General features: G+C 42.5%; 1 protein-coding gene across 10 annotated transcripts; it reads left to right on the top strand.

Annotated features, from left to right (window-relative positions):
• Positions 1-15,532: 15,532 nt before the first annotated feature.
• Positions 15,533-24,699, top strand: Hnrnph1 (heterogeneous nuclear ribonucleoprotein H1). 10 transcript variants are annotated; one of them, XM_034507097.1, is made up of 14 exons: positions 15,533-15,808; positions 16,297-16,441; positions 17,647-17,802; positions 18,002-18,145; positions 19,650-19,788; positions 20,730-20,908; positions 21,000-21,071; positions 21,128-21,261; positions 21,378-21,513; positions 21,875-21,934; positions 22,027-22,116; positions 22,818-22,910; positions 23,326-23,375; positions 23,952-24,699. In XM_034507097.1, exons 2-13 carry the CDS (start codon positions 16,345-16,347, stop codon positions 23,373-23,375), a joined length of 1,350 nt encoding a protein of 449 aa, XP_034362988.1. In that variant the 5' UTR covers positions 15,533-15,808; positions 16,297-16,344; the 3' UTR covers positions 23,952-24,699. The 10 variants fall into 10 exon arrangements, with proteins under 10 accessions (XP_034362988.1, XP_076793033.1, XP_076793035.1 ...); XM_076936918.1 differs by having other exon boundaries at positions 15,670-15,808; positions 21,149-21,261; XM_076936920.1 differs by lacking the exon at positions 22,027-22,116 and having other exon boundaries at positions 15,670-15,808; positions 21,149-21,261; positions 21,875-21,964.
• The last annotated feature ends 691 nt before the right edge of the window (positions 24,700-25,390 follow it).

Below are 25,390 nucleotides of genomic sequence, written 5' to 3'. Positions count from 1 at the left end.
TTTTATCTCCACTGTCCTGCTACCTTCTGTGCAGCCCCTCCCCCCCAATAGGGCCGCATTCCCTTTCCACCTACATTGTGGGATGCTTTCTCTCCTGCAACTCTTAAATCTGATCCTTTCCCCTCTGAGTTATGGTGAGTCTCCATCTCTTCTCTCTCTCCCAGCCCTTAGCCTGTGCAGTCTAAAAGTCTCGCCTCTGTCTTCCTGCCCAGCCATTGGCAGAATGGCAATTCTTTATTATCAATCTAAGCCATCTGGGGGCAGGGACCCTCAGGTCTGGAAGTGTGGCCTTTTAGGGGCCAAAATAAGACAAAGCATTAGAACTAATCCCCAACAGTTGTGAGCCACCTAGGAACTGAACCCAGGCCCTCTACAAAACCAACAAATGCTCCCAAACACTGAGCCATTCCTCCAACCCTGTGTTGGATTTTTAATTTACAGACATTTTCATATACATACTGAGGTATCTTAGAGGACCCAAGTCTAAAGAACAACTTAATTTTATACACATTTTATACATGTAGACTGAGATAAACTATTTAATATGTATGGTATTTGCATGTATGATTGTGCATCACATGTATGTAGTCCCTGTGGAGTCCAGAAAAGGACGTCAGATCCTCTGGGACTGAAGTTACATGGGTTGTGAGCCTCCTTGTGGATTCTGGGAATCAAACTAAGGTCCTCTGAGTCATTGTTTCAGCCCCTAATTTAATTTTATTTATTTATTTATTTATTTATTTTTTTTGAGACAGGGTTTCTCTGTCTCCCAAGTGCTGAGATTACAGGTGTGCCCCATCACAACACCTGATTTATTCAGGCCTGGTGATCAGACTCTGGGCTTCTTGAGTGCCAGGTAAGCACTCTACCAACTAAGCTATCTCCCTAACCTGGAGGTAATAGCTCAAAGGGGAAAGGTTTGCTCCAGTCCACAGTTTCAGAGGTTTCAACCATAGTCTCTGGGCCCTTTAGTTGCACAGCGTTGCATGGTGAGAGCACTTGGAGGAGCAGCTGTGTTCAGAGGTCAGAATGCCTAGAGGATGGGTCCAACATGCCCTCAGGACACAGGGCTAGTGACCTCCTGCCTTCTTCTAGGTCCCACTCCCTAAAGACTCCTCCATGTAGACTTATAGTCTTTAGCTATGTTGTGTAAGTTTCTTCTGAGACTGAAACATTCCATCCAGCAGGGAAACTCCTTGAACAGGAAAGTCAACAACTCAAAATAGCTTTAGGAAGTCCCTGAAACAGACCAGATTCATTAGTCCCCTCCCTGCCAGAGTAAGCAATAAAAGATGACAGTCCCTCTCACATGAACAAAAGCTGAGTTGCACAGAAGACTCTCAGAGGAGAAAAGCTTCCAAGATTCTGAGATCAGACCGGCTGTCTGGAGGTAGCAGACACCAGCTAAGCTACCTGGAAGAAGCTGAGACCAGGGGAGGTATCTGGCAAAGTCACTCTTCAACCTGTTGAGCAGCTTACAGGTTGTGCAGTGTGCTCCTGGTTCCCAGCTTTGTGAGCTGTCATTCCTGCTGGGACTGGGCTTTGGTGATGCAGCTGTCTTTGAGTCATTTCTGGTTCTTAATGACCCCTCACCCATATTCCTGTGAGTAATCACAGTAAAACTCATTGGTTCCACCAAATTGAACTTCGGTGAACTTCGGTGATAGCTGTATTCTGCTGTGTCAAGGGTTCCCTAAAAGAAATGAGTGGACCCGTGTCAGGAAACATTTTGTTACACAACAAAGAAGGCCTTTGGGGGACATTGCAGATCCAGACCATGAAAGTGTCAAATTCTGTTCTGGTGAGATAGATCGTCCTGTCACTCAAACATGTCTCAGATTTTGCAGTGTTTTGAATTTCATATTTTCCAGGTTAGACTAGGTTAACAAGACACAAGAAACAGGAGCGAAATTCATCTTAAAAATTAGTTTAGCTAGCCAGGACGTGGCAACACATGCCTTCGATCCTAGCACTTGGGATGCAGTTGGATCTCTGTAAGTTAGAGGCCAGAGAACAGCCAGGGCTACACAAAGAAACTCTGACTTGAAAAAACAAATCAATCGATCAATCAATCAATCAATCAATCAATTGCAAACAAACAGTAAAAACATGATAAAAATAAAAATTAGTTTAGGAGACATGGCTCAGTGGTTAAGAGCACTTGCAGAAGATCTGGATTCAATACTGAGATCTCACTTGTGTGGCTTACAACTTTAACCGCAGCTGCAGGGGATCTGGTGCCCTCTTCTGGCCCATATAGGTATTACATGTATGTGACAGCCTTACACTCAGGCAAGAACCACCCATACACATAGAATAAACACAGGTCTCTCCTTGGTTTGAAACTTGCCAAGTAGGTTAGGCTGACTAGACACAGAAATCTGCCTGTCTCTGCCTCACTAGCGCCAGGACTGCCAGAACATGCCACCATACCTGGCTTTTTTCATGTGGGTTCTAGGGACTGAACTTGGATTGTTGTACTGGAACTTTACCACCTGAGCCAACTCCCCAGCCTGAGAAGCTCAGCTCTTAATCAGGGAAAGCAGACGTGTGTCCTACTAGAAAACAGGACCTGGCAATCTGAGGACAGAAGGACTTGTAAGAACATGTGCAGGTTAAAAGAGAGAAACAGGTGTGACCACTAGGTGGGCCGGCACAATGGCCATGCCCTGTGACAAACCAGCAAAACATGAAAGACAACTGGAGAAAAATGGTGTGTGTGAATGCATGTTATATGTAGATGCTGAATGTGATTTTTTAAAAATGTCTATGTTGCTCTGAATGTATACCTGTATGGCAGAAGAGTGTATCCGATCCCTTTATAGATGGTCATGAGTCACCAATGTAGTTTTGGGAATTGAACTCAGGACCTCTGGAAAAGCAGCCAGTGCTCTTAACTGCTGAGCCATCTCACCAGCTCCACAAATGTGAATGCTATATTTTAAAAAAGATGTGTGTATGTGTGTGTGTGTGTGTGTGTGTGTGTGTGTGTGTGTGTGAGTGAGCACACACGCACGCTCACAGTCCCTGCAAATTGTCAGATGAGGGCATTGAATTTCCTGGAACTGAAGTTACAGATGATTGTGAACTACCGTGGGTGCTGGGAACCGAACCTGGATCCTTGCAAGAAGAGCAAGTTTTCTTAGCCCCTGAGCCATCTCCCCACCCCACAATTGATTGACTGACTGATTGATTGATCATTTTAAGATATGGTTTCTCTGTATAACAGCCCTGGCTATTCTGGAACTCACTATGTAGAACAGGCTAGCCTCAAATTCATAGAGATCTGCCTGCCTGTGCTTTCTGAGTGCTGAGATTAAAGGTGTTTGATACTAAACCTAGCTCAGCTCATGTTTAACTCTTTTATCAATTTGGTCCTAATTGGCTCAGTAGACCGTGTGTCAGACACTGCCTCTCATGCCTGATCCCTTCAGTCATGCCTGGTCTTCCTCTACTGTCTTGATATTTAGAGATATAAACTAGCAAAACTTGGATAAGTGCTAGCAGCTAATCCAAGGTCCTTCTCTCTTCTCAGTCATGATGAATTGAATGTACCCTTGTACCATGAGCTGAAAGAAGTGAGTAAATCTATAAATAACTGAGCACAGGGTTTCTGTCAGAAAAAAAAATGATCACCTTTGGAGACAAAGTGGTGATGGCTGCAGACCATTGAGAACAGACTTCACAGCCTAAATTATACAGTCCCAACTCTTTCATCTCTAGGGCAGTACAGATGACATAGTGTGTGTACCTGTTATACCAGTGCTCTGGGATGCAGATAGGACAATCAGAAGTTGAAAACCAGGTTGGCAAGATGGCTCAGCGGTTAAGAAAGCGTGCTGGTTGCTTTTCCAGAGGTCCTGAGCTCAAATCCCAGCAACCACATGGTGGCTCACAACCATCTGTAATGAGATCTCATGCCTTCTTATGGGATGTCTGAAGACAGCTACAGTGTACTTACATATAATAAATAAATAAACCTTTAGGCCAGAGCGAGCGGGGCAGGGAGAAGGGTGGGGGGAGAAGTTGAAAGCCAGTCTTGATTTTGTGAGCTTGAGGGCAGCCTGGGCTACATGAGACTGCCTGAAAAACAAAACAAATGCAAGCAAGCAAATAAGTAAATAAAGATCAGGAAAAGGTGGGGGCTAGCTCACTTGGTGGGGTGCTTGCCTAGAACATACAGAGCCCCGGGTTTGATCCCCAACACTGCATGAACTGGGCACAGCATTCCACCTCTGTAATCCCAACACTAGAGAGATGGAAGCTAAGAAAGAAAAGTTTAAGGTTATCCTCAGCTAAATAGCAAGTTCCAGGCTAGTTTGAGATACATAATATCTTGTATCAGAGCAGGGGAGCCATGTAGAGACAGCACTCTAAGTAAGAAAGTTGAGAAAAATCTAGCCAAGAAATGCAGAACCATATAGTATGTATTACTGCGTTGGCTGTGTTAACTACTGTACATTTTCCTGTATTAGCTGTACTAATTACTGTGTAGCTATGACCAAACTACTTATTAAAGAAAAAAGGATCTGATCTGATCTGACCTGGCAGCTGAAGGGCATGCAGGCCCTGTCAGCCTGAGACCAACTCAGCTACCACTCAGGTTCCCCCCCCCCATCTCCTCCATCTATGAACTGCTGATGCATGTGAAGGAGCCGGTCCTGCAGACCAGAGCCACAGGCTCACCATGACGCTGGGCAGCAGCAGGATACTCTAGAGGAGACTCAGAGATGGTCCAGTTATTGAAGGTGTGTCAGAAACTGAAACTAGACCAAAGACTCGTTACAGTGAACATTTGCATGTAAAGTGCTTTGGGAAAAATAAAACCCACATACTGTGGGACACTCTTCAGCTCCCAATGTCACGACAGTGAATGAATACGTGATGAGAAAGGTGGAGGACTGGAGCGGTGTGCGCACTGTGGAGAGGTGGAACTAGAGACAGGACGGCTGTGACAGGTGTGTGAGAAGGCTGCAGTCGATGGAGGAACATGTCATCACCTGGTAGGGTCAGCAGGGTGGTATGCAGCAGCCTGGAGCTTTCACAGATTCAGCCCCTGGACCAGCTCCCCTGCTGCATGGTCACTCTGGCTCGGAGCAACAACAGGATGTCCGAGATGAAGAGTGGTTCATTTTCTGGATTGGATCTCCCTGGAAGACCTCCGTGGTCTGTACTTCCCCCAGAGGTCATGCTGGTGTCAGTGGTCTGTCCTGCTGCCCCAGGCTGTGATGAAACCCAAGGGCCATGTGGATGTCAGTGGTCCATGCTGTTGCCAGAAACCACATAGAAGCAGCCCAAGATCCATGTTCCCGCTGACTGTAGAGGGTATCACTGTCAGTGGCATCACTGACATCAGAAGCCCAGTTGAGAAAGGGGCATAGAAGGCTCCTACGCCCACCCCTACACCCTAGCTCCTGAAAGTAACAGCCTAAAAAGGAAGTAACCAAAGAGAACTATTTTTTAATGATTCACTTATTTTATATATATGACTACACTGTAGCTGTCTTCAGACACACACCAGAGGAGGGTATCAGATCCCATTACAGATGGTTGTGAGCCACCATGTGGTTGCTGGGAATTGAACTCAGGACCTCTAGAAGAGCAGTCAGTGCTCTTAACCACTGAGCCATCTCTCCAAAGAGAACTCCAAAGAAATGTGATAAGGATGCTACAGAGCAGCGCTCAAAGTTCACGGCCTCTGGGTGCGGAGGTGGGGTAGGACTCAGTTCTTTAGGGTACTGCCTCCTGGGAGTTTGACCATGCCCAGTGAGCATATGGAAAACACAAACTGAACTTTTCTGTCTTTCTTCTGTTTGTTTGTTTGTTTTTGTTTTTGAGGGACCCCACACCAGTCAGGAGGGTAGGGGTAGACATGAGAGAACTGGGAAGTGTGTGTGATCAAAGCAGATAATGTAGAATTCCAAAATAATCAATAAAAATATTATGTTGGGGGAAAAGAAAGAATAAAGGATCTTGTTTGGCTTTCATTTTCAGAGGGCTTAGTCTGTGATTTCTTTGACCCATGGCTTTGGAAAAACAACATGGTAATGGGAGTATGTGATATATATATATATTAATTTAGTAGCAGAGGGGGAGTAAAGTTATTAGGTACTTTCCTGTTGCTGTGATAAAATATTATGACCAAAGATAACTTAAAGAAGAGAACTTGGGGCCAAAGAGAAGGAAGGCTCGATAGTGAGGAGCACTTGCTGCTCTTGCAGTTGCAGGCACCCACACGGTGGCTCACAACCATCTGCCACTGCATTCCAGGGGGAACCTGACACCTCTCTGGGTCTCTGCAGGGTCCTGCACACATTCAGGGATATGTGCATAAAGTAAATTAGGATTTAAAAGAGAAGAGGGTTTACTTTGTTTTACCATTCCAGAGGGTCAGAGTCTATCATGGTGGGGGCATGGCAGTAAGTGGCAGTCACTGTGACAAGAAAGAAGCTGAGGTAGGTAGGAGAGATGGACGGCTCAGCAGTCAAGAGCCTGATCTTCTAGAGGACCTGGGTCCAGTTCCCAGCACCACGTGGCAGCTCACAGCTATGTGTAACTCCGGTTCCAGGGGATCTGACATCTTCACAGACATGTTGGCAAACATCAATGCACACAAAACAAAAATAAATTATTAAAAAAAAAAGAAGCTACTTGGGAGGCAGAGGCAGGCGGATTTCTGAGTTCTTGGAAAAAAAAAGAAGCTGAAGTAAACTATTTATTTATTTATTTATTTATTTATTTATTTATTTATTTATTTATTTGGCTTTTTGAGACAGGGTTTCTCTGTGTAGCCCTGGCTGTCCTGGAACTCATTCTGTAGACCAGGCTGGCCTCAAACTCAGAAATCCGCCTGCCTCTGCCTCCCAAGTGCTGGGATTAAAGGCGTGTGCCACCACTGCTGCCCAACTGAGGATTAAGTCTTTAAATTCCCAAAGTCTATGGAGGAGTTTCTCATTCAAACCTCCATACAGTGAACATAGAAGAGGCCAGAGCCAGGGATAGTCTCTAAGAACACACATGCCAATGACCTACTTCCACCAACTAGGCCTCACTTCCTACTTCTTACCACCTCTCAGTAATGCCCTCTGTGGTGAATGAATAGAATGGCCTTCAGAGGTTCATACTTTTAGCTACTTGGTTCCTATTGAATGGATGGGAAGGAGTAGGAGGTGTGGCTTGTTGGAGGACATATGTCACTGTGGGTGGTCCTGTGTCTCTGGCCTGCTCCAGCACCAAGTCTGCCTGCTTCCATACTCCATCCATGATGACTCACGCTCTGAAAGGTAAGTAAGCCTCCAATTTAATGCCTCCCTTTACAAGTTGCTTTGGTCATGGTGTTTTGTCACAGAACAGTGACTAAGACACCACCATATTAAGAATCCATCAAGAGATTAACCCATCATTCGGCCAGAGCCCTCATGATCTAATCATCTTTGGAAATAACCACAGGGACACACCCAGAATCCTGTGTTACCAACCTCATAGGACTTCCTCAAACTAGCAGTTACTATTAGCCATCAGAACGGCATCTTTGGTTTGGGATTCTGAAGCCATTTTGGTGACTTATGATTTGTTGGACTTCATAAAAGAAAATGAACCCAAACATAGACTTGCAAGGCATGGACCTTATAAGAAAGCAGGCCCTCAGGAAAATGGCAGAAGGAATATGAGGACAGACAGACAGACAAAGAAAGGTGATGCAGCATGCTGGGAGAAATGGGAGTAAGGGCTCTGGGATGCCTTAAAATGGTGAGGATTTTTTTCCAGAGGATGAGTGAACACTAAAGACTTTCAGAACGGTTAAATGGGAAAGTGTGATGGCTCAGCAGGTGAAATGCGTTTGCTATGCAAGCCTGCTGACCTGGGTCTGACCCCTGGTAAAAGGCATCCTCTAGCCTCTGCACATGCACACATATACATCATACACACATATACATGTGATACATGCACAATAATTGTTTTTTAAAATAGAAGGGTTTCTGTACATGGTGGCACAAGCCCTTAACCCTAGAGCTCAGGAGGCAGAGGTAGGAGGATCTCTGTAATTTTCAGGCCAGTCAGAAGAGAAATGTACTTGGCTGTAGAGATGGCTCAGCAGATAAGAGCACTGACTTCTCTTCCAGAGGTCCAGAGTTCAATTCCCAGCAACCACATGGTGGCTCACAACCATCTGTAATGGTATCTGATGCACTCTTCTGGTGTGTCTGAAGATAGCTACAGTGTACTCATATAAATAAAAATTAAAAAAAAGAAGAGAAACACACTGAGACCTTGTTTTTAAAAACAAAAACAAGAGGACAGGAGAGATGGCTCTAGGATTCAGAGCACTAAAGGCTCTTCCAGGGGACCCAAGTTCCATTCCCAGCACCAACATGGTTGCTGTCTGTAGCTCCAGTCCTAGGGCATCTAATGCCCTCTTCTGGCTTCCATGGGTACTAGGCATGCAGTGGTGCACAGATGTAGGCAAAACACATAAAATAATTGTTTAAAAATACAAAAAGGAACGGAAGGGGTTAAAAAACAGGCCTAGGAATATAGCTTGGTTAGTAGAGGAGTTTGTTGCCTGGCATGCACGAAGCCCAGGAATGAATCAGCAGCACTGCACAAAATTGGCTTGGGTATATTAATATAATCCCCACGTTTAGGAAGCAGAGTCAGGATAGACTGTGAAGCTCCAGGTCCTCCTCCACTTGTGTGCTACATGATCCCACAGAACAAATTGTTTAAAATGGCTTTATGTTATGTATTATTTATCTCACTCTTTCTCTTTTTAATCTAAAGAATATTAGCCTTCAGTGCGTTTTAAACACAGCTTGAGATTTAATTACAGGGAGTGTCCTTGGCTGAGGCATTAGGAAGCCAGGATCAGTCTACACAAGATTAAAAATCTGTTGGGCTGGGGGTGCAGCTCAGAGCGTCTGTCTAAACTGGCAGGCTCTGGGTGTCATTCCTAATACCACAAAAAAAAAAAAAAAAAAAAAGAAAAAAGAAAAAAAGAAAAAAAGCGAACAAAACAACAACAAAAACCATATACAGCAAAAACTAAATAATTCGAAACAAAGACGTTTTTTCTAAGGAATACGCCAAGTGAACTGAAGAGGGCGCAAAACCGCAGACCTTGACGGCAGAGGGCGAGGATCATGGCTGGAGCTGTGACATGTCTTCCTTCCCACACCGATTCTCATGGACCAGTTTAAAATGGTTGCCTAGCCATCGCCTGGCATTAGGAGAGCTATCGCATTTTTAAAGCAAGAAGGCGGCAGGGCGAGCCCCACAGGAACCCACCTTGCTATCCCGCTTCTCTTCCAGGTCACTAAAGCTTTGGGAAACTGTCATCTGAGCAGACCCTGCTGGGAAAGGAGGGAGCTCCAAGCCCTGGCACGCTGCTGCTCTTTTAATATTTTAGCCTTGCTGGGGATGGAATCCATGGCAAGCTAGGTAAATGCTCTCCCTGAACTGAGCTGAACCCCCACGGTCCCTTTTGGCTGTGTGCTGATAATCCTTATAACTCTGAATTTTAAAGTCCTATAATCCATCCATCCATCCAATTTTTTTAAAAATTATTTTCTGTGCATTGGTGTTTTGCTGCCTGCCTGCATGTCTACTGAGTCCCCAGGAGCTGGAGTTGACAGTTGTGAGCTGCCATGCCATGTAGGTGCTGGGAATTAAACCCAGATCCTCTGGGCAGTGCCCTTAATCTCTAAGTCATCTCTCTAGCCCCGAAATTTGTGGTTTGTTTGTTTGTTTGCTTGCTTTTTGAGACAAGGTCTCCCCATGTCCCCATGAAACCACAGAACTCCTTCTTAGGATCAGTCCTTAGGATAGGACTGTTTGCTAAAAACTACAGAACTCCTTCTTAGGATCAGTCCTATCAGTCCTTAGGATAGGACTGTTTGCTAAAAATTTAGATCCATAAGTAACTGATCGTTCAGCATTGTGGCAGTTACAAATACTAAGAACAAAAGAAATCCATTTCTGTTCCCACTATTGAAGGGTAGTCTCTGAGAACATTTTAGACCTTGTTCAGGCATATGTTTCTGTGTATGTGTGTAATTCTATGTATTTCAGAGATGTGCGTACTAGAGTACTATGCCCCACTTGTCTTCGAGGTTTCAACAGTTCCTGCTGCAGAGCCTGACACACACACACACACACACACACATACACACACACACACACACAAAGATTTTTTTTTTTTTTTTTTTGTTTGTTTTTCGAGGCAGGGTTTCTCTGTGTAGCCCTGGCTGTCCTGGAACTCATTCTGAAGACCAGGCTGGCCTTGAACTCACAGAGATCACCCTGCCTCTATATTTCAAGTGCTAGCATTAAATTTGTGTGTGACCATACCTTGCTTTGAAGCTTTCCATACATTAAAAAAGGTTTTAACTATGTGTCTGCATCTGAGTGTACACTGGGACCACGGCTATGGGCCACCTAATGTAGGTGCTAGAACTTGAACTCAGCTCCCCTAGAGGAATACATTCTTAAACACTGGGCAATTCTGCTAACCCCAGCTTTTGACACTTGTAAGCTTAAATCTTTCAACAAGGTACAGCAGCCCATACCTCCAGTCCCAGTACCCAGAGGTTGAGAGGTGGGAGGACTGCCAATTCAAAGCTAGTCTGGACTACAGAGTGAGTTCTAGGCTGGCTATCTTGGGCTACATGCTGAGTTCCAAGCTAACCTAGGCTACAGTGTAGAAATTTTACTCAAAACAAAAATCCAAATAACCCAATATAAATTTAATTCTTTTAAAATCTGTGTGATGGCCAGGCAGTGGTGGCACACGCCTTTAATCCCAGCACTTGGGAGGCAGAGGCAGGCGGATTTCTGAGTTCAAGGCTAGCCTGGTCTACAGAGTGAATTCCAGGATAGCCAGGGCTATACAGAGAAACCCTGTCTTGAAAAACAAAAAACAAAACAACAAAAAACAAACAAACAAAAAAAAAAACAAAATCTGGTGATGTTCTTTTCTTTTTTTCTTTGCTTTTCTGTTTTTCTTTTGGTTTTCAAAACAAGATTTGCTCTGTGTAGACTTGGCTATCCTGGAACTCACTCTATAGTCTTGACTGGCCTTGATCCTCCTGTCTCTGCCTCTCAAGTGCTGGGAGTAAAGGCATGCGCTGCCGTCACTCAGCTGTTTGAAGTTTATTTTACTGTGGTGCTAGATCATCAGGGTTATTTTGTTCCAAACTGCCAATCATTTATTTTAACATTTATTGAAGATCCTTTCTATCCTAGTAGGAAATGACACTTTAGTAGATGGTGAATTCTAAACTACACGTTGGACTTGTCTCTAGATGGTTCACCGAATAGTCAAGGCATCAGTATATTTTAGAGGTTTAAATGAACATCTATTTACTTTACATGGTTGATGTATTCTTGGCTGGTCTGAAAATTTCTAGGTAGACAGGGCTTGCTTTGAACTCACAGAGCATCCCACTGCTTTGTAAGTGTTAGGATTAAAGTTGCGGATTACCACAGTAGCCTCCCACCAGGCAAGTCTCCCACCAGGCCAGCCTCCAATTCACTATGTAATTGACGAAAGTGATGGTTTTGAACTCCTGATCCTTCTCCTTCCATCTCCTGAGTTCAGGGATCACACACACATGGCTAAGAATACACCAGTTCTTCCAGGTGTGGTAGCACACACATTTAATCCTAGCACCAGGGAGCCAAAGGCAGGCTGATCTCTGTGATTTCAAGGCCAAACTGATCTACAAAGTTCCAAGACAGCCAGTGCTGCACAAAAAAAAATCCTGTCTTGAAAGAAAACAAACACAAAGAAAACCCTCTCCATAAATATACAAGCTCTATCAAATCTAAGATGCCATCAGCGTTAGGACTTGATATTAGTTTATATTTCACTATGAAAAGCACCCACTAACCAAACCCTGACATGCCACTGGTTTTAAGTTATATTTATGTTTTGGATAAGTTAAACTGGAAAAAATGTGTTTTTATAACTGCTGAAAAATGTTTTAATTTCTGGACAGGAAAGGGCTTTCAGGGTTTGCTTTTGGTTTTCCACATAAACCCTTTTTAATTTTTATGTGCTTCAGCCCAGGCATGGTGGCACACATTTTTAATGCCAGGACTGGCAGAGGCAGTCAAATCTGAGGCCAGTCTGATTTGCTTAACTGAGCTCAGGCCAGCCAGAGCTACAAGTGACATCTGTCTCACACACAACAAATTATGTATGTGTTGTGTGAATATATGTCTCATGTGGGAGGGCCCACAGAGGATAGAAGAGGGGATCCCCTGGTGCTGCACAGTATGAATATCAGGAACTGACCTCTGGTTCTCTGGAAAAGAAGCAAGGGCTCTTAAACACTAAGAAATCTCTCCAGCCCCTCATATAAACCTTTTATACGTAGTCTATTTATAGATTGGATTGCACATCACATTTACAGATAAGAAATCTATCTAGGTTTCAAATAACAGCAAAGCTACTGCTGCTTTGAGAAATGCAAGCCCTACATGCATTTTACACCGTGAAGCAGAAGACAGGATGCATGTTGCCCCTTAGACACTTGTATGTGCGGTACCATCTGACCTCTCATCGTTCTGGGGCAGAACCCATATATGACCCTCCTCCTCTGTTAGGCCCAAAACGTTAGTTATACAGAGTAACAACCATCAATAAGTACAGAAAAGTATTAGGGCAGGAAGTGGAAGCTACATAGACCATCTTGTTTCTTCCAGCAAACAGCAACAGGAAGTGGGGCTTAGCCAGTAAAGGCACTTGCTTCTCAAGCCCCCAAATCTGAGTTTAATCCTTCACTATGAAGACTCTGAGCTTTGCTTATCAAATTTAATATCTGAAGTATCTTCTGCTGCTTAACCTACTTTTCTGGTAAAGAGCTCTTTATGGTGTTATGTAAGCACCACCCGAGAGCCAGCTGTGATGGCTCCATTCTGTAATTCCAGCATTCTGGAGACTGGAGGAGGAGGATGACTCTGGACACCCGGCTAGCCTGGGCTATAACCTGAGATACAGAGACCCTGGCTCAAACAAAGATGAAAGCACACTAAGACCAAAAGAGCAGTTAAGAAAAAGCACAAAGAGAAAAGCAGATCTTGTTGAGTCCAGAGCCATCCTGGTTTACATAGCAAGTTCTTGGCCAGACAGGGATATATAGTAAGATTCTGTCTAAAAAGAAAAAGAGGCACTAATTAGTCCAGACTGGCCTCAAACCTCCTGGGACCTGACTGCTCTGCTGTAATTAAAGATGTGTGCAACTCGTGCCTGGCCCAGAAGCTGAACTTTATATGTGAGAAAGCTTTGTGTTGGACAATTTACATTAAAGGAAATGGCTATATCATAAAATTTACTCACTAGTGATCAGATACAGTTATCATCTTCCCAGTGTTAAATTAGCAAGGATTAAAGGGCACTGCCAGTGTAGTGAAATTGGACTCAGGTGTGTGCAACCCTTGTATACAAGAGGATCTTCAAACTCTTCCATTATTAGAAGTAACAAAATACTCAGAGCCTTCTGTCGAATAACTGTCCATCAGTAAATACTAAATTGTGTGTGGTGGCATACACACCTTAATCCCATCACTCTGGAGGTGGAGGATCAAACACTTGAGACCATGCTTGACGATAAGGGTAAGGGGCCAGCCTGGGATATGTGCAATCATGACTCAAAACAATCTATCCTAAGGAAAGGACTTTTATCAATGATGACTATACTCTTACTATGGAAAAACAACCTCCTTATACAACTAGAATACAATTTAGAGAAACATCGTAGGAATGTGGTTGTGTTGTCAGGAGGGAAATGATTTTTCCCCCCTTCAGGTAAGAGACCTGGAAATCCTAAATTGAAGTGACTCTCCCATCTTAGCATCTCAAGTAGCTGGGACTAAAGCACACTACTGTGCAAAGTGAAAAAAGATGATTCAAACAAACAAACAAACAAAAAAAAAAACGGTGTGTGTGTGTGTGTGTGTGTGTGTGTGTGTGTAAGATGTAGTTGAGGGAAGGGTAGGACTGGTTTGCCCAAAGCCTCTCTCTAGAATGCATTGCTCCCCGCATACATCTAATCAGAAACCAATGATGCAGGTCATCTAATAACAGGGCTCTCAAATGGTCTGAATTAACTAAAGAAGAGTAAGTTCTTGTTCTTGGTAATCTATCTCATGTCTCAAGACCATGTGGTGGTGGGGAATGTACATGCTAAGCAAGTTCTCTACCACTAAGATTTCTCTCGTTTTTTGTTTTGTTTTGTTTTTTTTTGAGACAGGCTTTCACTAAATTTCCCAGGTTGCCTTGAACGGACTCTGTTGCCCAGGCAGATCTTGAAGTTGCAGTTCTCCTGGGCTGTGCTTGTGTTCTTGCTTTTCACCCACCTCCTGGCCTGGAGACTTGGGAGTCTCACTTTTCGATGATCTAAGCTAGTGTTTTCCGTCTCCTCTAGATAGATCCTTTGCAGGTGAGGTCATGTCCCGTTATTCTCCCAGCCTGTTTCATCTGAGGTTCCCTTACACCTGAAGGTTCACGTTACACAGCTCCTGTTGCTCTCTTGCTGAAGGCTTGTGATGCCCTTCTGTCTACTTAACACCCTTGCGCAGACTTAAAAGGTCTGAGTTCTGCACCCTGTCTCTGCACCTTTCCTTTGATACTCCCCCCTAAAAAAAAATCAAACTGTTCAAACTGGACTTAGCCTCCTCAATAATGTACTTGAAAGAAAAGCGTATTTTTGCCCTCAACCTCTTGTGATGGCGTTCAGAGGCTTACCAACTGTAGTACCCACCATGGCACCGCCCAAACAACTACACTCTTGTTAATTTCTACCAGTTCGGGGTAGGGTAAGTCAGTCAAACCAGGAGAGACTCGGGACATCATCCGTATTCTGCTGTGTTCCTGGAATTCTCTTAACTTCACCCATTTACCTCTATAAGTTCACACGGATTGACCCGGGGGTGTCTCCACCGGGGAGAGCACGTCTGCCGGGCGCAGCGCTCTGGGGCTGTGTCCTCCGCGCACCAGGCAGTGTCAGCCTTCACTCGCGAGGCGCAGCACAGAGCGCTTCTCGTGCGAGGGCCCGCGGCCTTGGGAAGGCGAGGGGTTCGCAGGGTGCGAGTTCGTTAGGCAAAGTGGGGTACAGGGCTAGCTCGGGCACTGGCAGCCCATGTGGGACTGGAACTGATCCCCTAAAGCGGGCAGGTAAGGGGACTGGTCCCAGGATCCCCACGGTGATCGGGGCTTTGGGTGCAGGGGCGGGGCGGTACCCAGAGGAGGCTTGGCACAACCAGGCCCTCCAGCGTTCTGGGAAGAAAGGGCATGGCTTCCTTTTCCTCGTGCTGTCTTTCAAAACTGACAGGAGCGCGGATGAAAGGCTGCGGATTAAGGGTAGAACAACCGCCCCTGCAAACCTGAACGAACTCTGGATTACTACCCAGTCCCTGCTGGGAGCAGATTAGCGCCATTCCCCTCCCCCACTCTGGCGGGTAGGTCTAGAGAACGGTTTGAAGGCAGGCGCATGCGCATTAAGTAAAACGATAAACCGCTGAGACGCCAAGCGCAATAATAGCAAAAAGGCGCAGGCGCGGAAGAAAAAAAAAAAACCTCGGTCAGTTTATGAAGAGGGCTGAGCCCAAACGCATGCGTGTGATAATAGGACGGCGGGAGAGAGCTCGGTTTTTCTTAATACGCATGCGTCCAATCTCTATGTGACGCAAGTGGGGCGGGGTCGGCAACAGGGTGCGCGTGCGCAGACCTTGCTCTATGGGCTTTATTTAGGCTGCGCAGGCGCCCGCTTATCATTTCTCCTCAGCCACGCCGAGGCTTTGTGTTGAGGTGAGTGGTGTTCTGTCTTCGTTTGCAGCCAGAGCTCTCTACGGACGCCAATTTTGGTGACGAATGCTTGTCGCTGAACTTAGGTTATAGCCTGAGGGGCCTTGGCAAGCTCAGCCTGACCCTGGGAGCCGCGAGTGTCTCGCCGGCGTGGCAGCGCCGCCTAGGCCTGCAGGCCGCGCCGCTTCTATTGTGTGAGATGTCTGAGGAGGCGGAGCGGAAGCGGCGGCCGCCATTTCCTTGTCTCCACCAAGGCTGTAGGCCAGGGGCTTTTTAGCTTGGAGCCTCAGCACTGAGCGCACAGAACGTCTTTGGGGATCGGGTCGCAAGCCGAGGCCGGGTTGCATGCTTGAGTCTCCGGGGGCCAAGCCATCTTCGCGGGCGGGGCTCCCATCGCGGCGCCCGGATCCCGCAGGGCGCCTTGAAGTGGGAGGGCCATTTAAATGACTATTTCTCAGACGTGTTCCTAACACCCCACCCCCACCCTGCAGCCCTGCAGCCCTGCAGCCTGTTTCGACGCCAGGACCAGCGAAAAGACGATGATGCTCGGAGCAGAAGGCGGAGAGGGCTTCGTGGTGAAGGTCCGGGGCTTGCCCTGGTCCTGCTCCGCGGATGAAGTGCAGCGGTTTTTTTCTGGTAAGTTGAGGCGGGAGTTGTCAGTGGGGCCCGCGGCTAGGCTGGGCCGGGGCGGGGCCGACCTCACGGGCGCCCCCTAGCGAGTCGCGGTCACCAGCGGTTCCCCAGGCGGCTCGCGCTCTGCTGGCCACTGTTACGCAATAGTAATTGCGAAATCTCCCCCGCCCCCCTTCCCCCATTGGGGATGCTGATGGCCCTGCTGAATTTTTTTTTTCTATAACTTTTTCCGTCTCTATGCACCAATCTGTGCATTGTGGAGTTGTCTCTTAAGAAAAATTTAAGTAGGGAAAGATGTGATTTCTTTCTCAGTCTTGGGAAAAAAAAATTAACGAGCAATAGTTGAACAAGTGATAGTAATTTGCTCTTGAAGCGCCCCTGCCACTGCACTTGTTTTACATATATTCACTTGAAAAGAAGGGGCATTCTGCTTTGGAAAGCTCATTTTTCCTAATTAGAATTTGGTTCTTGAATTTATGCTCTAGATCTAGTTAATTCATAAATCTGGTTCCCTTTACAACTGAGAACCCTGAAACCAAGGAAGTTTAATTACTGTAGAGTCATTTATTTTTATAGTATGTAGGATTTCTGAATAATTCCTATCAAAATCTTGTTCCCACTGTTTTAAGAGAAGAAAGGTGGTGTATTTCTAGAAAATTGTAAGGTTTTGTAAAAACGTACTTGCAGTGTTGACCTTACTATCTGAATCTAGCTGTGGTAACAGAAAACGACCTGTAAAACGAGACCCAAGTATACTGGAAACAATTGCAGGGGGCAGTTGCCGTCGGGGTTTGAGTTGAGCTGTGCAACTTGGAGCCTTTAGTTGTTAACATTGATCCCCTTTCAGGTGAGTATTGAGCTGGAGTTTGGATTTGAATGACATTGTTAATGTGGCTGCTGATAGAGGAAAGCTAACATGGTACCCAAACCAGAAAATGCTGTGAAGTCACTAGATCCAGATGAGAATATTCTGAGACATTGTACAAAGAGATGGTTAGTGGCAAGGTGGTAGCTTCATTTGAACTATTTTTGAGTATTGAATTACTTGGATGGATTAGGAATGTATCCTGTATATGAGGTAATTTGATGGTGTCATGCTTGGTCAGTTTAGTCTTTAGGTGTGTTTTTGTGATGACACAAATATGCATTTTATCTGTATCACCCAGTGGAGGTTTTAAATTCTGTATTAAGCGTTGTTTTCTTTTCAGACTGCAAAATCCAAAATGGGGCTCAAGGTATACGTTTCATCTACACCAGAGAAGGCAGACCAAGTGGCGAGGCTTTTGTTGAACTTGAATCAGAAGATGAAGTCAAATTGGCCTTGAAAAAAGACAGAGAAACTATGGGACACAGATATGTTGAAGGTTTGATTTACATTGCCCTAGTAACAGTAAATGTTTAAACACATAGAGGTCTTATCCCTTCTGAATTTTTTAGGTATTTGACCGCATGGAAATGGTCATCTAAGGGAGTTTATGGCAGCTCTTCCTAGTTATCTAAAAACCCAGGAAATCTGAACTTTGTTCTCTAACTTAATTGACTAATTCTAAGCACCTCTTTCAGTATTCAAGTCAAACAACGTTGAAATGGATTGGGTGTTGAAGCATACTGGTCCAAATAGTCCTGACACGGCCAATGATGGCTTTGTACGGCTTAGAGGACTCCCTTTTGGATGTAGCAAGGAAGAAATTGTTCAGTTCTTCTCAGGTATGTAGTCCTGTTTGTTGCTGAGCAGTGAGGTATGGCAGCTTCTGGCGACATGATTTAGTATTAGTAGACTTTAAAGTTGAGTAGTCTAGGTACTTAAAGTAGGCTGTTGAATATGTGTTGTTGAATTCACATTTTCTTCCTGGAGACCTTCAAATAACTTAAGCCCATCTTAAAGGTGGAAATTAGAAGTATTTCCAAAGTGTTAACTTTGCCTATATTTAGTATTGTAGTTCAGAGTAGACCTTTGAGGATTCTACTCAGCCATCTTAACTACTTCCTCATATTGCTGTTTAGCAAAGTACTTCAAGTTAAAGGTAAGCTCTTTTAACATTAGATTAGTGAGAGTTTAGATTGTTATAGCTTATGGTATTTGTTGTAAGATAACTTATTTTCCGTCATGGGACCAGAAATATTTTAGCTAGTGTAATTCTCTGTATGAAAAATTGTTATGAAAGGAACTTGGCTCAGCTTGCCCATTAGAAGTGGAGAAAGTCATTTGTAGCAAGTGTAGGTTGAATGTTGTAGTCTCTATGAACACAGTACAGAAGTTTTTGAAGTTGTTCTGGGCCTAAAGTATTTGAATGTTTTTATGTTGAAGAGCTGATAGGATTGCATGCTTAGCAGAATGTTAAATCTTACTATATATTTTAAGTACTATTAATACTCTTGATGACATAAACAGAATTAATCAGAAATCTTCATAGTTTTTAGCATAGTATGTATTAGAACTTTGACTATAGAACTTTATATATGTATCAATTTGTAATATTTTGTAGTTTGAAATCAAGTCTGTTTTGTTTTTATCTAAATTGGTGAGAATTGAATGCTATCTGTCAACGTTAAATATGAACATAATTTCATATCTTCTAGGAAAGTGCTTTAAGGCCTTTTTGTAAGCTTGGGAATGTATCCACGGGAAGGATTTTTCATAGACGGAATTTCCAGAAGTGAATCATACTACTGTTAGAACATAAGAGTGCATGATTGCTTTGTAGATAGTTATTGTTGAAAGTTTAGTTTGTATGTTTTGTCAATTATGATTCTTAAATGTTTTCAATTTTTACATACTGTTTAAATGTGTAATTTTAAAATTGAAGTTCCAATAATTTAAAAGAATTGAAATATATAATGAGGTTAAAAGGTATCTTATTTTACTTAAACTGTTATTTTAATGCTTAAAATTTAAAGTTTTTGTATAATCTTTTAAGTTGCATAGATTAAAATGTTTTTAATTGTTGAATTCTTAATGCACCCTTTGGAGTATAACGTTTTTTTTCCTTTCCTGTATATACTTTGCCTTGGGTGTGTTAAGAATTGAGATATACTTTGTAATAGTGGAACTTCTTATTATTGCAATGCATATTTTAAGAGTACTTGTTGAAAGCATACCATTCACCTAAAGTTAAAATTCTGGTTTATTTAAAGCTATAAGAAGAATCATTTCTGGGCTTGTGATGTTAATATTGCCCCCCTACTGGGGTTATTTGTCCTTGGGTTGAAGGGTTGGAAATCGTGCCAAATGGGATAACATTGCCGGTGGACTTCCAGGGGAGGAGTACGGGGGAGGCCTTCGTGCAGTTTGCTTCACAGGAAATAGCTGAAAAGGCTCTAAAGAAACACAAGGAAAGAATAGGGCACAGGTGGGGATGGATGGTTGGTTGGATATGTCACTTTTCTTATGGTAAACAATTAAATCCATATTCTCTCTGCTTAGAAGGAGGAAATGACCCATTTCCTATTCCCAGTTAATTGATAATTTGCTATAATTTCTAAATTTTCCCTAGTTAGTGTATTTTATTCAAATTAAATTTTAGGATTTAAAATTATCCCTAGTTTATTTGGGCTATCTTTACAATTTTGTAGGACTCTTAGTTTATTAACCCCAATCAATAGAGTTGAGAGACTATGGCTTTAAAAAATTACTACAAACCTGTCTTTAGCTGTAATAACACCCACATAGGAAATTAATATTACCATAAGAAAATGTGATACTTTCTGATCTTGTTTTTAAAGTTGAAATGCAACAAACTTTTTCTTGCTGTATAAATATTCTGCATATGTATTAATAAGCATAGCTTTCAAGAAATTGTCACAAAGGGTTTTATTCTCTTTGCTTGTGACTATTTTTCATTGAAGCATGCGCTTTTTTACCTATGCTGATTCCTACTAAAAGCATAGGCTGGGTATTGGCGAAAAGAAGTGTGTAGTGTGGGCTAGACTGTTGGTGGAGGCTGGCTTTTTAGCCCACTTGCTACACATACTGCCAAAGGAGTTGAAATATGAAAGTTGAGTGGAATTATTCCCTCCTAAACCATTTTCTTAACAATACTCCTCTCTGCCTCTAAGGTTGGGCTCTGCCTCAGAGGAGATTGTTTTCTTTTTTTTTCCTATAAAGTTTAAATAATCTTTTGAGTGAATTTCTGGTCATTGCCTATACAAATGTAAGAAATCTGGCTTTAAATATTAGTCAGTTTCATGGCTATGACTAAATTGTTTTTCTTGTATAACTAAGTAATTGTATGACATGAACTAATGTTTTCTCTCCCCTCCCCATTCCCCTTCCTTTTGGACAATGCTTTAGGTATATTGAAATATTTAAGAGCAGTCGAGCTGAAGTTAGAACTCATTATGATCCACCGCGAAAACTTATGGCCATGCAGCGGCCAGGTCCCTATGACAGACCTGGAGCTGGCAGAGGGTATAACAGCATTGGCAGAGGAGCTGGTTTTGAGAGGATGAGGCGTGGTGCTTATGGTGGAGGTGTGTATGTGCTGTTATATGCTGAACTAGTTTCTTTTGTGTAGTGGTTTTTTTGTTTGTTTGGTGACTAATCGTACTTTTTATCTTTTAGGCTATGGAGGCTATGATGATTATAATGGCTATAATGATGGCTATGGATTTGGTTCGGATAGATTTGGAAGAGGTAAGGTAAGAATTGAATTTCTCAATTGAAGGATACTTACACACTTGTCCATCTAGACCTCAATTATTGTTTTTCAGGAATGTCTGACCACAGATACGGGGATGGTGGCTCTACTTTCCAGAGTACAACAGGACACTGTGTACACATGCGGGGACTACCATACAGAGCTACTGAGAATGACATTTATAATGTAAGTGTTCAAATAAATTTACTTGGGATAACGCAGCACAGCAGTGAAAATATGGGGTGATCGTTACACATTTAGATTTTTAAAAGTTAACTAATTTGAAATATCTTGTATTTTAGTTTTTTTCACCACTCAACCCTGTGAGAGTACATATTGAGATTGGACCTGATGGCAGAGTAACTGGTGAAGCAGATGTTGAGTTTGCAACCCATGAAGATGCTGTTGCAGCTATGTCAAAAGATAAAGCAAATATGCGTAAGTGCATTTGTAACCTCAGGCAGTTAGTTGAGTAACAAGCATTTAGAGTAGAATAGAGTAGTAATAAGGGGATATATAGGAGAGATTTGATCTCTAGTGGGGTAGCTTGGTTGTACTGAAACAACCTTATGTGTTTTTTTTTAAAACTTATTTGGGATTTGTGATAAAGATACAATCTTAAGAGTTTGCCCTTAGTTGATATGATAGTTCAAAGATTAGTGTTTTAAAAGCTAGTTCTTAACTAACATGGGAGTTTTCTTTTTGCCAAAACATTTGTGATTCACAAATTACTTTTAAATTGCTTAACTTGTTTTCTTTTACCAACAAACATTTTCAAACTTTTTTTTTCTCATTTCAGAACACAGATATGTAGAACTCTTCTTGAATTCTACAGCAGGAGCAAGCGGTGGTGCTTACGGTAGCCAAATGCTAGGAGGCATGGGTTTGTGTAAATATCACTTTAGTGTCTTTTTTTTAAGCTAACCTTGTATGCCTTTTCTCTCATTTCAGAACACAGATATGTAGAACTCTTCTTGAATTCTACAGCAGGAGCAAGCGGTGGTGCTTATGGTAGCCAAATGATGGGAGGCATGGGCTTGTGTAAATATCGTTAGTTTTTTTAAAAACCGAAACATTTATATCTGTATAAGTAGATAATAAGCTAAGTTTTAATATATATTTAATTAGTTTAGCATAAGACTTTGTTAGCATAATAATTACATAAGTTACAATAATCTTAGGAAACAAATGTAGGTAGAGATAGATTCTTAATATGAGCAAATTTTGTAATTAATGCATTAGTTACTAAAATCAAGCAAGTAACATAAAGCTGCTTTGGTAGATTACTCAAAGTAGATAGATATAAAGTACTTCTGTTTGGGGGAGGGGACTATTGAATATTAATATTACATTATCTGTAAAGTTTAAGTCTAAAATACTTAGTAAAAATACAGGATTAAAATTTAATTAGTTAGGCATAATTAGGTATTAACTGATAGCCTGTATAATGACATCTGATACATATATTGAGCTAGGAGGAACTTTTAAACTGTTTCATAAGATGGTCACAAAATGCCTCTATTTAGGGAATCATGTGTATTTGGTTTATGAAACATTTGACTAGCTTATATGATTAATACAAAGGTTAATCTGGTTATAGACAATTTGAATCTTGTCATAGATAATAGGCAGAAGGAGACAGAACAAGACTGGAAAACTGTAGACATAGAATTACAAGCCCGGTACCACCAGGTACCACATTGGATAAGGAACAAAGCTCTAATGTTCTCTTAACTTAACAGCAAACCAGTCCAGTTACGGTGGCCCAGCCAGCCAGCAGCTGAGTGGTGGTTATGGAGGTGGCTATGGTGGCCAGAGCAGCATGAGTGGATATGGTGAGTGTTTTTTCTCACATTCTTAGAGTAGGTTTCTTTAGTTGGGGGTGATATACAGGCTCCTTTAAAAAAGAATGGGGTATTAAATGTTTTGTTTTTTATTATAATTCTTAAGCTTAATTTGCAGAAATAGCTATAGGGAGGAAGAGGAGATGATCTAATCATTGCAATTTTGGAACACTATCAAACCAGAAAACATCTGTGTTTATTAAAACATTAATTTACTTCTCTGTTTTAGCATTAAATTTTTGATAGGGTGATTTTTAAATATTTAGAATGGTGGTTGGGTTCAGGACAGTGTTTTACTAGTTGGTTAACCTAGGGATGGTGGGTTTTTGTTTTTGTTTTTTTTTCAATTGGTCTAAAGAATGGTGATTTTGGTATTATAGTCTTACCCTACAAAATCCTTTTGCAGACCAAGTTTTACAGGAAAACTCCAGTGATTTTCAATCAAACATTGCGTAGGTAAATATTTTCTAAAAAAATATAAATTCCCAATAGCAAATACTGATAATGTTGTGATAACACTTTCTATAGTAGTCAGTGACTCTGACTTAACTCCATAGAGGCTGCCATTTTGGGCACAGTGAGTTGCCTATAGTCCAACTTTTGTCCTTTTACCTTTTGCTCACCATGAATAAGGCAAAGCAAAAGACTTCCCCTGTGCTCCTATTCATACACATCATTCAATGGACACATAGTACATGTTTATGGTACAATTTTAAAAAATGCTTTGTGTACCTTTAGACAGTAATTTTGCAATTTTTGAAAAACACTAGTTTTCCTTTAAACTTAAATTTTCACGTTGATCCTGAAGAATCCACTTAATGGTAGCACAAGAGTCTGGCAAGTTGGTACTGCAGAGAAAAGGGTTTAATTGAGATTTGTTTGGAGTCGGGATTCCCTTTCCCAGACAGCGTCTCACCACTTGGACAGCAGCCATTTGCACTCGTATACCTTTTAAATTTTTTCTTGGAATGCTATTTTATTTTACTGATTATTTAGCACCCTTCCTAACTTGTCAAATGGCTCTCTTTACAGGTAGCCAAGGAGCAGTGAACAGCAGCTACTACAGTAGTGGAAGCCGAGCATCTATGGGCGTGAATGGAATGGGAGGGATGTCTAGCATGTCTAGTATGAGTGGTGGATGGGGAATGTAATTGATTTTGATCACTGACTCTTGGTCAAAAAGAAATTTTTTAAAAAACCCTTCAGTTTAACAGTTTTTGCAATCCATCCTTGTGGTTTTATGCCTGCTCTCTTAAGTGAACATTGGCATCACTCAAAGAAGGTTCTTTGAACATAGCAGTCACCTAGGATGATAGGGCAAAGTTGAGTGAACTGTAACTGTTAAACTTAATTCCTAGCTTTTCTCTAGTTACTGTAGGATGTACGTAAGCAGTAAGTGTATTTAGGTTAAAGCAGTTGAATTATGTTAAATGTTGCTCTTATACATACATACATTGAACACTGTTGATGCATGTTGAAAAGACATGCTTTTTTGTAAAACTATAGGAGCTGTGTCTACAATTAAAAGTGAAACATTTGGCATGTTTGTTAATTCTAAATTCATTTGATAACCTGTAAGGCACGTGAGTTTAAAGCTTTTTTTTTTTAAGTTAATGGAGAAATTTTGAGACGCAATACCCATTACTTTTTAGGATTTTTGGTCTTGGTGTTTGTATGAAATTCTGAGGCCTTGATTTAAGTCTTTCATTGTATTGTGATTTCTTTTTAGGTGTATTGCGCTAAGTGAACCTTGTCAAATAAATCTTCCTTTTAAAAGCTATACTTTGTCTGTGCTTTAGTGTCCTTTGGATTTGGTGTTCTGTTCCTGCCAGGGGTTAGGTCCACCTTTCTTGCTCTGACAAACAGGCTGGCTAGCTGAGGCGGCTGTTGAGATGTCTTCAGGCTTCCAGTAGAAGCAGCTGCAGGCAGACATGGCTGTGGGGCCCTTGCAGAAGGGTTGTTTTTGGCCTGGCTGCTCATCTGGATGGTCTGCAATCTTTTACATGCGCCAATACTTGACACTGGCTCTCCAGCATGGCTGAAACAAATGCCAGAGCAAAGGTGCAAGGCAGCTATACCTGTGATGTTTATAGATACTTTCTTAACAGGCTGGGGTTTTTCTTGATGGTTTCCATATGTACCCTACATCTCAAACCAGCTTCCGGAGTGCTAGTTAAATGTGTGTTGTGTACTCTGCCATCTGTTGTTTCCCTTGTCCCCAGGACCTTAACACCTAGCCACAGGTTCTACATCACTTAGCCCTCATGCTTTTGGCATTTGCAAGGTTTGTGCATCCACTTGGAAATATGCCATTACTCTTAAACCACCTGAGTTGGAGCACTAGGAAAAAGTTGTGTAGGTGTGGTGGTGTTACTTCAGGAGGCAGGCTGATTTTCAGACCAGCCTCTTCTGAAGAGTTCCAGGATAGCCAGAGAAACTGTGTTCCCCATATCCCTGTGTGTGTGTGTGGG

This window comes from Arvicanthis niloticus, chromosome 6, assembly GCF_011762505.2.
Source record: "Arvicanthis niloticus isolate mArvNil1 chromosome 6, mArvNil1.pat.X, whole genome shotgun sequence".
Classification (NCBI taxonomy): Eukaryota; Metazoa; Chordata; class Mammalia; order Rodentia; family Muridae; genus Arvicanthis; species Arvicanthis niloticus.
The sequence above is the reverse complement of the archived record's forward strand: the minus strand, read 5'-3'. Positions and strand labels throughout refer to the sequence as shown.

Coding starts and splice junctions, on each gene's coding strand:
- Hnrnph1 (XM_034507092.2), top strand. CDS start 16,345: ATGATGCTCGGAGCAGAAGGCGGAGAGGGCTTCGTGGTGAAGGTCCGG. Junction 17,803..18,001: donor GGGACACAGATATGTTGAAG/GTTTGATTTACA, acceptor CACCTCTTTCAG/TATTCAAGTCAAACAACGTT. Junction 21,072..21,127: donor TTCGGATAGATTTGGAAGAG/GTAAGGTAAGAA, acceptor TTGTCCATCTAG/ACCTCAATTATTGTTTTTCA.